Source organism: Trachurus trachurus, assembly GCF_905171665.1.
Source record: "Trachurus trachurus genome assembly, chromosome: 22".
NCBI classification, from domain to species: Eukaryota; Metazoa; Chordata; class Actinopteri; order Carangiformes; family Carangidae; genus Trachurus; species Trachurus trachurus.
The window spans coordinates 3455725-3468088 of record NC_139907.1 but is presented as its reverse complement, the minus strand read 5'-3'; the positions used below and the strand labels follow the sequence as shown (position 1 = coordinate 3468088).

Here is a 12364-nt window from a genome sequence, read left to right as displayed (position 1 = left end):
TCACAGGGGAGGAAATGAAACATTAAAATGACAATAAAGCTGTCAGGGCTGAATAGAAACAAACAGGTAAATGACAGTGGTGGGAAACAGAGAAAATCATCCACTCAGGTAAAATCAGGAAATACTAAAGGAAAGACACGTGTTTAAAGTAGAGACCCATAAGAAGACATGTAATACACAACACAACAATCCTCCTGCTGTGTGAGTGTGGATGAACTCATGCTCCGTCTCCCTGAGCCGTTACAAACTGCCTCATCCTGTTCTTTTTCTTTTCAGCTGAGAGAATTTGAGACCGGTCAGCAGGACAACGGACGCTGGCTCGGAGACCTCCAGCAGCGCCTGGTCTCACTGGACAACCGGTCCAACGCCGAGGACAGACTGAGGACAGCGCAGGTGAGCTGAGAGGCTGAGAGCAGCCAGGCTCAGGTTACAGAGAGGAAGACAAATACTTAACACAGATCTGAAACCCATTTTACCTTCTTTTAATAACTGGAAACTAACTGTAAATAATATTTTAGAAATGGAAAGAATAACATACAGAATCAGAATTCAAGAACCAGAATGTCTGAAAAGATGGAATAGGTGGATTGAATATATGGAGAGCAATTAAATAATACTAAAGATTTTACTAACTTGTTTATTTTTTATTGATTTATATTTCTTACTACCTCCCAACTTAGATATTTACGCTTCTTTATTGATCTTATTAGTCTATTTATTAGTTGTTGTTTTTTTATTCTTGAGTATTTTATCTATTCATCCATTAATTTATTCACTTATTTATTTATTTATCCTCTTTTTTCTCTTCCTCTATCAACCCATCTTTTTTTTCTTTCTCAATAAATAATAATACTAAAGATTGCAGCTCTGAGGAGTTTTCTGTAGACCTTTGAAGAGATAAGAAGAATATATATTACATTTCTGTCTATTTTGTGTTTATTTCTCTATTTTACAGTTTTTTTAAATGTATTATTATTATTTCCCTATGTTATTATGAACATTGTCCTTTTTCTCTTGTACTTCACTATAAAATACACAAGTTTTGTGGGATTGCTCTAATTTCTAAAAGGGAATATGTGTAATGGATGTGAATCAATAATTTGTGCAGCCTTGCAATAAATATATGTTCCCTAGAGTAACAGCAGAGCGAGGTCACTGTAACGGAGGAGGAAGTGGAGCATTAAGCAGCTACATGTGGATATCTAACTATGCATTAATGACCTCCCTCCTCTGGTCTGCAGGACGTCCTGAGCTCCAAGCCGGACGGAGACTCCCGGCTGCAGGAGCTCCGCCGGCGGGGACAGAGTCTGTGTGGTCTGGACCTGGAGGAGCACAGGAAGAGAGAGGTGGAACAAACGGTGAGAGACGCCGAGGAGAAGTGGAGCAGAGTGCTGCAGGACGCTAAGCTGACCCTGGATCAGGCTGAGAAGCAGCTCGCTCTGCAGGACCGGCTCAGGGACCTGGAGACCCTCAGATCCAACACCAGGACCTGGCTGGAGGAGAAGCAGCAGAGCCTCGTCCCTCTGGATGGACGCACGGAGGCAGGGAAGATAATAAACACTGCACAGGTCAGTTGTGTTGCTTTTTTCTTCTTTTTTTAATTTTTAATTTTGTTTGGAAAAGGCATTTTCCATCAGAATCAACAGCACAATAGATAGATAGTAGGGGTGTGAGAAAAAATCGATTCACATAAATATCGCAATATCTTTTTTGATGATTTTTAAATCGATTTTTTTTTTCAAAAATCCTTTTTTTTTTTTTGAATTTTACTTTTTTTGTTGTTGAATTTTTTTAAATATTGTGCAATGTGCATTTGTTAGCCTTTTTTACATACAGAGAGTCCAGGTTTTGAAAAGGGTTTAAGTTCACTTTATAATGGAGTATGTTAATTTATAGGCTCCTACAGTATTTGTTATGGATGGATAAGATGGATGAAAATGCAACAATGCAAGACCAGGACAGGGTTTCTTGATGGAGTTGTGCTAGAATTGGATTGGATTGGAATTGGATTGGGAACACAACAAAACCAAAATATAGTACAGTGTGATAAAGTGCTACAGTGCGCAATAAAAAACTGTCAGGGATGGAGAGATGAGATGGGGGTGCAGCAATGCAAGAACCAGATATAACATTTTTCCAGCAGTGTTCCCTCCAGTCCATGGAGTTGGTCAGCTATGTTTCTTGTCGTCTTTTGTGTCCAGTGTTCAGGCAGCACTGACACCATGTTTCATTTTTCAACTCACCAACTTGTCCCTCTCAGTCGATCCTGAGCTCCAAGCCCGAGGGAGACTCCAAGCTGGCGGAGCTGAGGAGACTGATCCAGAGTCTGTGTGAGCACGAGGAGCTGGAGGAGGACACGAGGCGAGAGGCTCAGCGGGCGGTGAGCGACTCGGAGGACAGGTGGAGGACGGTCCTGCAGACGGCCGAGGACACGCTGAGGACGGCCGAGGTCCGGTACTCGCTGTCCAGGGAGATGGAGGCTCTGAGCGTCCAGGCTCTGAGCACCAGGACCTGGGTGACCGGTCTGCAGCAGCAGGCGGAGGCCACGGGGAGAGGCAGCCGGGGCCCCAAGGCTCAGCTGGAGGACCGGCTCAAGACCGCACAGGTAAAACATCCAACACAAGTCTTTTTTTTCTTCTTTTATGACAGTTGTGATAGCATTAGCTAGACTAGACAGCAAACATAACATAACTCATAATAGCACTAATGACAGTAATAATTCTGAAAGTAAGAAGGAAAAAATAGGAACAACAAGGACAAAGGATGGAAGAAGGAAGAGGGAGCGGAGGATGGATGCTTAAATTGAATTTTGAAGAGAGAGTGTGAGGGACCGGAGCGGCCTCCCCACGTAATGGGGACCTGGGCAGACCAGACTTAGGTGTTGGAGGTGGAAAAGAGAGCGCGCCAAGCATTGAGTGCCACAAAACAGGCTTTTTATTCTACACAAAAAAGCTGTACAAATACACTCCAATATGAGGACAAAGGTAAGCAAACCAAAATGGACATGGAGCATAGCCTCGCAGCAGACTACCTCCACTCAGAGCTCCAGAGAGCTGAATGAAGCTCTCTTAAATACAGCAGCCTACCAAGGCTAATTGGGGCAAACCATTACTGAGGGGAACACCAATAACATAATGGCCCACAACTGCCCCTTTAACACCACCAATATACAATATAATACACAATACCTACTCTCTCCTTTACACACTTCATATAATGTACACAAATATACCACAGCTTTGTACAATAATTAATCACACCCTACACATACAAAATCAAACACCCCTGGGCACCATGGGCTATGCCCACCCGGGCCCCCGCTCGATAAAGCCCGCCCCTGCAGCGGCGCGCGCTTCCACTGAGGAGCTGGGAGACGTGCAGGTGAGTGTGTGAGCGTGTATGAGAGTGTATGCTGGACCAGTGTCTTAAACTGTGAATGGATGAAGTATGGGACGAGCAGTGGGTACCTCACTTCCCGCCAGGATGATTGTATGGAGAGAAACTGTTACAGGTGAGTTGTAGGTGTGGTGAAGGCGAATCGCGGCAAATCGCAGCGCACCGCGCTCCCGACGCCGGCACACGGCTCACGCCGCACATATTTACAAGCACAACAAACACATGATTAATATCAACATAAACACCATACCGACATCCCGGTTTCCCCTAAAGGAGTGTGTGTGTAACTGTGTGTGTGAGATTGTCCACATAGAGTCTTTCTCTCTGCCTCGTGGGAGACGCCAGACCATGGCGTCCACCCCCAGGTGACGGTGAGAAAGGGGAGGGGGTTGCTCACCTTCTCACAGAGAGAGAGAAAAAAAGAAGTAAATAAGAATAGAAACAACAGATACATGTTCCCTGATATGAGAATATCATGACTTTATCGGCTGAAAGCAAGATGGTATTGATTATTAGAGAAGGGAAATATATCTTGATCTAATTAAAATCTGCATGTTTGTACCTTCAGCTCATCTTGAACTCCAAGTCCAACGGCGAAGCTCAGGTGAAGGAGCTGAAGAGTCGAGCTCAGAGTCTGTGTGAGCAGGAAAACCTGGAGGAGGAGAAGAAGCTGGAGGTTCGGCAGCTGGTCGGAGACACGGAGCAGCGGTGGAGGACGCTGCTGCAGGCGGCCGAGGACACGCACAGGTACACACAGGCTGAAACACACAACAACCCAACACACTGACTTTCCTCCCTGTGGCTCAGTTTAATAACATTTCATCAGATCTGATTATTGAATCAAAATCCTGTGAAATCCTCAGAGAATCCTAAAGTAATTATAGCTGCTGCGCAGCGATGGGTCGGGTCCGGGCTACTTTTGGGCAAATTTAGGCAATTCTGAGCAACAAACAGGAGAATAGGAAGACAAGACAGTTGACCTTATAATGTTCAATTTGCATCAGTTGAGGATTGAACCCACAACCTCGGGAACCAAAGACCATTGTCTATCGCACTGAGCTAATTGACAAGTGGCAGAGCAACAGTGGCTTCACAAATTGAGTAAGCCATTCACTGTCGTGTAGGCAGATTTGAAACCACAGTAAAAAGAAAAATCAGTTTTTGAGGTAAAATAATGATATTTGTCAAACATCTACTATGAGTCTAAGATGTTAGGAGCCTTCACGCATGGACCAGTCCAAGCTATTTGTTAGTTTTTTTTAATTTAGAGGCTTGCTGTGATGCCACCATTAGGACAACTGTCTTGTGTTTCATATTGAGGTCAACTGACATTTTGATCTGTCATCATCATCATCACCCTTGCTGGGTCTCGAACTCACAGCCTCTGACACCAAGAACCAGCTCCTAACTCGCTGAGCTAATGAGCTGGTAGTGAGACCTGCTGTGTAGCTTCATTTATCCACTCAGGGAGTCAGTGCCCGGGCAGCTGTTGTCAAGGCAGATTTCAGAAAGTCAGAAATTCTATTATCTAAACAAAAATCTGTTAATACATAAATTGCATTTAGACAGCAAAACAGCTTAAGGACATGTGACATTTTGATCCGTCATCATCATCATCATCATCATCACCCTTGCTGGGTCTCGATCTCACATCCTCTGACACCAAGAACCAGCTCCTAACTCACTGAGCTAATTGGCTGGTAGTGAGACCTGCTGTGTAGCTTCATTTATCCACTCAGGTGAGCCAGTGCCCGGGCAGCTGTTGTGATGAAATGGTCAAAATGTCAATAATTCAGTCATCTAAACAAAAATCTGATAATACATAAATTGCATCTTGACAGCATGGAAATGTTGGTGATTTGTTTTTAATGATAAGTGTTTTGCTTCATAAGAGAAAATCTGATGTTTATAAATTCCACTCTCACATTGGCTGCAGTTGTTCCCATGAGAGCAGAATTCAAAATGTTCAAGAAAATTCAGTTTTTGAGTTAAAATTCTGATATTTGCTAAACTTCATCAACCATGACTCCAGAATATTCTCATTTTTTTTCAGGAAGATTGAAAATGTATTTATCAAGAATTTGATGGTATATGTTTACAGTAGTGTTTACAGTCAAACGTTTTCATGCACTGTAGGCTCAATTTTTGCTTAATCAAAAATCCGAGAAACAAGTTTTGTGGAGGACGGTCTGGAGATGCTCTGTAGCAAGTTTGGTGTCAATTGAGCAAAAATTGTGGGAGGAGATACATTTTAAAAGTTTTACAGTTATTGAAAAAAACAGAGTGATGGACTTCATAATTTGTAATAAGTTTAAGTGGACAAAAGTTTCAGCAGTATTGAGGCTACATTGTGGTGAAGTTTCAACACTGTAGCATCTACCGTTGGTTTGGTAGGAATTTTTAAAGTTTTTAAATTTAAACGCTTATTGTGCCCCCCCTGGGAGGGGGGGCCACATGTCCTTGGAGTTGAGTGAATCTGGCATGGGGTTGGATGTTTCTGTGAAGTTTGGTGAGTTTTCACCCATGGGAAGTATGACTTCCTTGGAAGAAGAAAGAAAGAAAGAAAGAAAGAAAGAAAGAAAGAAAGAAAGAAAGAAAGAAAGAAAGAAAGAAAGAAAGAAAGAAAGAAAGAAAGAAAGAAAGAAAGAAAGGAAGAAAGAAAGAAAGAAAGAAGAAGAAGAAGAATTCCTAGGAATACAATAGTGTCCTGTCAGCTGCGCTGCCCGGACCCTAATTAAGGGGAGACACTACAGGTGAATAGGGTAAACATTTTAAATAACAGATATCACCATGAAACTTTCCAATTTTATCACCTGCATTAAGACAAATATTTTTGTCAAATTTTATGTTTAAACATGTAAATTAGGCAATATCTGATGAAATATGCGCTAATTTTCATACATTTCCAGAACCGAAATCTGAAAAATGGATAAAGCCCCTTTCAAAATTCTTGTTTTATTTTGTTGACATACTAGAGTCAGAAGTTTTTACAGAGGAGGATTTTGGATATCTCTTTTTATCACTCTGTAAATGAGAAAATACTGTCACCAGCCCTAAAAAAAATCATGTTTTTAGGAATAAAATGTTGTATAAATCAGGCTGTGAATGATATATCAACAATCCCCTTTGGAAAAACCTTCAGAATATAGACAGGAATAAAACTGGAAGGTTTGGTGTCTTGGTGATTTCGCACCCAGAGTATGAGGAAAAACTCATTTTGAGAAAACGGCCTGTAGTGTCTCGCCTAAAACAGTCTTTATAATATGACTGAGTGCACTGCAAAAACTCAAAATCTTTCTAAGAATATTTGTCTTATTTCTTGTCAAAATGTTTCATGTCTAGTCAAAACTAAACTCTTTTCACTTAAAATAAGACTCGTCACCTAGAAATGAACTTGTTTTTAGATAATTTTCATTTGTTTCAAACTAATTTTCACTTGAAATAAGTAGAAAAATCTGCCAGTGAAAGCAAGTTTTTTGTGCTTGTAATAAGAATGAAAAACTTGCTCCACTATCAGATTTTTCTACTTATTTCAAGCGAAAATATGCTTGAAAGAAGTAAAAAGTGTCTAAAAACAAGCTACTTTTTAAAATGTGATGAGTCTTATTTTAAGTATAATGAGACTTGTTTTGACTAGAAATAAGACAAATATTCTTGGTAAGATTTTGAGTTTTTGCAGTGTGAAACCAGAAAATTACTTGTGGTAGATGATGTGTTTGTGTGTCAGGTAATGACTTGAAATGAGGTTGAGTTTTAATTTTCTCTGTATCCTCTGCTGTTCCCTGATCAGAGAACTGAAGACCGTCGTCCAGCGCCTCGAGTCCTGTCAGTGCAGCCGAGTCCAGGCCGAGAGCCGACTGGCTGAGCTGCAGAACCAGACGTCCAGTCTGCCGCGCGTCTTCCCCTGGCCCGGTCTGGGTGAGCGGAGGCAGGCGGTGGAGCGGGCCCAGACCCTGCTGGACCAGACCACCGCCCTGGCCCCGGTCCTCTCAGGCCTTCGCACACAGGTAAAGCAGGGTTGTTTTATTTAAATAACTTTGATAAAACTACAAAATGATACAGTAGAAGATCCACACTGCAAGAATATTTGTCTTATTTCTAGTCAAAAATGTAGTTTCTAGTCAAAACAAGTCTCATTATATTAAAATAAGACTCCTCACATTAAAACGCAGCTTGTTTTTAGACACTTTTTACTTCTTTCAAGCAGATTTTCGCTTGAAATAAGTAGAAGAATCTGATAATGGAGCAAGTTTTTCTTCCTTATTACAAGCACAAAAAACTTGCTTTCACTGGCAGATTTTTCTACTTATTTCAAGTGAAAATGTGTTTGAAACAAGTGAAAATGATCTAAAAACAAGTACATTTTTAGGTGATGATTCTTATTTTAAGTGAATAGAGTTTAGTTTTGACTAGAAATTAGACATTTTGACAAGAAATAAGACAAATATTCTTAGAAAGATTTAGAGTTTTTGCAGTGCATCTTCACCGTGCTGCTCCGTCCTCCAGGCTGCAGAGCTGTTTGAGATCACACAGGACCCAGACTGGGCAGATCCGTCCTTCGCAGCCAATCAGGAGTCTATTCCTGCTCTGCTGAGAGAGCTGACTGTGAGTTCACTGCTCTTTATTAATGTTATATTACATGATCATACCCATCCTGGGTTTCCGTTATCCGGTAATTACCAGACTTTGACCGGTAAAATCTGCAGAAGTCCGGTATTTTTTAACCCCTCCGCTCAAGATATCCGGTGAAAATATTCCATTTAGCACAATTTTCATTTTCATTTTTTTTCCACAATATCTTTATTTGAATTTTAAGCAGCACAGCAAAAAGAAATACAGTCTTTTACATTCCTGCAACATGTCATACATCATGTGTTAGCTGCCTTATTATGTTCAGAACACAACATAAAACACAAAATCACATAAGAGAACACAAAACAACATGCTTGTCTTGTTATTTAAACAGATGATTTACGCCACTTAATGGAGTCCTATCGAATGATACAATGAAAACCTATGGGTATCTGAAAGAAAAATAGAAAAGTACAATTAGAATTTTATTAAAATAGGCTATTTCCACATGTAATTTTATAGATTTTTTTTTTTTAAACACTGAATCTTATTTTTTATGAATGTGTAGGACTATGTGGAACAAAACACCATGCAGTAGCGGGAGAAGTTGGACATGTTGAAACAAGCAAATCTTAAAAAAAACTATTTTCTGAAAGCAAACAGGTCTAAGGAGAAGGATTATGACGAGTTTTTACTGCATCTAGATTTCAAACGCATATAGCAAACATTTGTCTGGTGAACTGAAAACCTGCCAGTCACGTTGTCCATTTTTTTCTAGCCAAAATCCTGTCTATTTCCTGTCCTTATTCCCTCCTTCAAAATAAAAGCTGTAGTTGCCTAACACAGTGTTGAGGTGGTAGCTGCGGTTGAACAAAGGCTTGTGGTTTTCAGGATGCGGTGGCCGACCTGGAGCAGGGCATCCTGACGGAGCGGCAGTGCACTCAGCTGGTGGAGCAGCACGAGGCGGCTCAAGATTGGCTGAGAGAGCAGGTGAAAGGTCTGGGAGCTGCTCCATCAGACAGACCCGGCCTGCACAGCACCGTCAACACCCTGAAGGTCTGAACACAACATAAACACACAAGGATTTATGTTTGGAAAATGTTTGCATGTTCAGTTTATCATTAAAGGGATAGTTCAACATTTTGGTAAATTGGCCCATTGCCATAATCCCTATAGTCATAGCAGTAGGTTCGTTACCTTTAATTGTCGGTGCAAGCTATTTTTAGAACGGCGGAGCAGAGCCGTGAGCTGCTCAGAGCTACGCTACGGAGGCTCATGGGATTTCTTGGTTTCCCTCATCAAATACACAATCCAACAACTCCACAATGCTCTGGTGGACAAGTTGTGACCTGCACATTCACCACGCTATGAGATAATAACACAACGTTACCAGACAGAGTTGTTTTAGAGGGAAATGCAGAGACTGTTGATGAAAAACTGTCCCTGAAGGCAACACGCATCAGCGGTTTTGCATGAATTTCCCTCTAAAACAACTCTGTGTGGTAACGTTGTGTTATTATCTCATAGCGTGGTGAATGTGCAGCTCACAACTTGTCCACCAGAGCGTTGTGGAGTTGTTGGATTGTGTATTTGATGAGTTTGATGAGGGAAACCAAGAAATCCCATGAGCCTCCGTAGCGTAGCTCTGAGCAGCTCACGGCTCTGCTCCACCGTTCTAAAAACAGCTTGCACCGACAATTAAAGGTAACAAACCTTCTGCTATGACTATAGGGATTATGGCAATGGGACAATTTGCCAAAATATTGAATCCCTATCCCTTTAACAAAGTGCAATGCAGATGCAAGACATCAAGTAGTCACAGCATGAGCAACACTTATGTAAATATAACCTATAATAATCCGGACCACCAGGCTCTGCTGCAGACGGTGGGCAGGGAGCAGAGGGAGATGAAGGAGCTGGACTCAGCCAGAGACAACCTGCTGAGCCTGTGCACCGCGGGCGGCCGCGACGCCCTCAGCCTGGAGGTCAGCCACCTCCACAGCCTCTGCGCCGCCTCGGAGCAGGAGGTGCGGGAGCGTCTGAGGGCGTGCGAGGCCCGGCTGGGGGAGCAGGACGGTCAGACGGCCCGGAGGGTCCGGGAGCTGAGGGAGAGAGCGGCGGCTCTGCAGTGGGAGCTGCGCTCTCTGGACCAGGCGCTCAGCTACAGCGAACCGCAGAACAACATGATGCAACTCCTGCAGCACTGGCACAGCCTTCAGGTTATTACTAATTATTAAAGGGATAGTTCACCCAAAATTCAAATTTCACTCATTATCTACTCACCCTCATGTCGACTAAGGGCTGTGATCAGTTTCGGAGTCCTCTGTGCCTTCTCGGAGTTACGGGGGGGTCCACGCAGCAGTATTTGTCCATATAATGGTTGTGAATGGTGCTAACTTTTCTTCGTCCAAAACGACACACCAAAAAACATCCAAATACCTCCATACTGCTCGTCTGTAATGTCCCTCTTGTATTGAAGCCCCAACATGAGAAATTGTTCCGCCGGTCAGTGCAAATCACACGAGATTTGCACTGACACAGGAAGAGCAGTGAACTGAGACACTGGGAGCTTCCGCTACAAACAAGCTTGAAACATATACTTATTTAATTTTTTTCGGAACAATTTCGCATGTCTGGGCTTCAATACAAGAGGGACATTACAGACGAGCAGTATGGAGGTATTTGGATGTTTTTTGGTGTGTCCTTTTGGACGAAGAAAAGTGAGCACCATTCACAACCATTATATGGACAAATACTGCTGCGTGGACCCCCTGTAACTCAGAGAAGCCACGGAGGACTCTGAAACTTCTCCCAGCCCTTAGTCAACATGAGGGTGAGTAGATAATGCGTGAAATTTGAATTTTGGGTGAACTATCCGTTTAATGCATAATATTTCTGAGTTGTGCAGTGTAGAATATACCTGACTCATGTGTTGTTGTTGTGTTAGAACTGTGAGAATTCACTAGAAGATCTGGGTGTGAAACTTGGTGATCTCCATCGGGACGTGAAGCCAACACCCGCCACCACGGAGCTGCCAGCAGAGATCGTCAGTGTGGTCGACTCTTTGTGTCAGCAACATGACAGGTAACTGAACACCTGATTATTATTATTTTCTTGTTGTTACTCAGGTCAAAAGACGGTCAGCAGCAGCACTATTATTACTACTTATTGATTGATTCATATATTCTCGAAGCCACTTGAGCCCGATGAACTCAGGTGGAGATGCAGCACCATCTGTCCACTTTTCCACTGGAGCCTTTTTTTGAACTGTGGCTGACTTGAGTTCTCAGCTGGGATTCTTCTATTTCGATTTAGTTTTCGATTATTCCGACATACCTGGAACAAGGCAGAGTGGGTCATTCTGCTCTTCACTTGTAAACACAGAGCTCCTCTTCATCTACAACCTATTTGAGGCTTCCAGAGATGTCTACTTCTTATCCAATACCTGATTTCTTGATCCAACGAAGGACTTTCAATTAAATACAAACCTTTTCCTGTTGCTGCTGTTGTTGTTGTTGTTGTTGTTGGGTCAAAAGAATGTTTTCAATCAGTTATTTGATGATGTTTGATGCTAAAAAAGTAATTCATATAGATTTCATTTTTATCTCAGCTAAAATGATGCAAGTAAATACCATGCAACATATATCTCAGCCAGTGCTTTATTCCCTTGTCTTGGTCTTACAGGTTTGAAAATTTTCAGCCTTGATGTTGCGTTAACTGAAATGTGAGAGTAATTCTGTCCACAGTCTAAAATCCCGGCTGAGTGAGCATCAGGCTACCTGCTCTACGAACACAGCTCGCTGCCTGACGGATTCCCTTCATGCCGTGCAGCAGTGGAACCACAGCGAACCATCGGACTCGGTTTCTTCTTTGCAGGTTTCTGTATGCTTTCACTTCTTTGCTGACAGATACTTTCAGTTAACACCCTTCCTGCTGCATAGTAAATGCTGTCAGTGTTTTGCTCAGGGGCATCCTGTTGGAATTATAATGAGAGTCTATTTAAGAAAGGTTAGAGGGTTTAGGGATTTGCGAGGTGAAACCTTTCAGCTCTGTGGAGCACTTAGCAGCGGCTTATTTACACTCACCTGGCAACGTGTGATCCATTTGCTGATGATGTTTCACACGAAGATTTGTCATCGCTTTCACACTTTTTCCTCCTGGTTTTAGGTGACATTAGAGGAAGGTGAAAAGTTGCAGATCGGCCTGCGGGAGGCACTTTCTCACCAGCGGTTTCTAACAGATTGTCTGACACCGGCTTTGTTTGAGAAACTGGAGAAAGAGTGTTCACAGACACTCAAAGACGCAGAAGTGCATAAAGACTCTCTAAACCACAGCTTAAAGGTATGTAATTAAATATTTGGAGTTCAATTTCATAATGAATATTAAATATTTTGTG

The 12364-nt window shown here is 42.3% G+C and overlaps 1 protein-coding gene across 1 annotated transcript in view; it reads left to right on the top strand.

Annotated features, from left to right (window-relative positions):
* The window catches only part of syne2b (spectrin repeat containing, nuclear envelope 2b), a gene marked incomplete at its 5' end in the record, with an annotated part of 175557 nt that overhangs the window by 49151 nt on the left and 114042 nt on the right, over positions 1-12364 (top strand). The window contains 11 exons of the mRNA XM_083998509.1: positions 277-393; positions 1242-1568; positions 2261-2605; positions 3965-4143; positions 7187-7403; positions 7903-8001; positions 8860-9024; positions 9840-10187; positions 10916-11052; positions 11715-11844; positions 12136-12309. Coding sequence (XP_083854635.1) covers positions 277-393; positions 1242-1568; positions 2261-2605; positions 3965-4143; positions 7187-7403; positions 7903-8001; positions 8860-9024; positions 9840-10187; positions 10916-11052; positions 11715-11844; positions 12136-12309 — 2238 coding nt within the window. The remainder of the gene's footprint in view (positions 1-276; positions 394-1241; positions 1569-2260; positions 2606-3964; positions 4144-7186; positions 7404-7902; positions 8002-8859; positions 9025-9839; positions 10188-10915; positions 11053-11714; positions 11845-12135; positions 12310-12364) is intronic.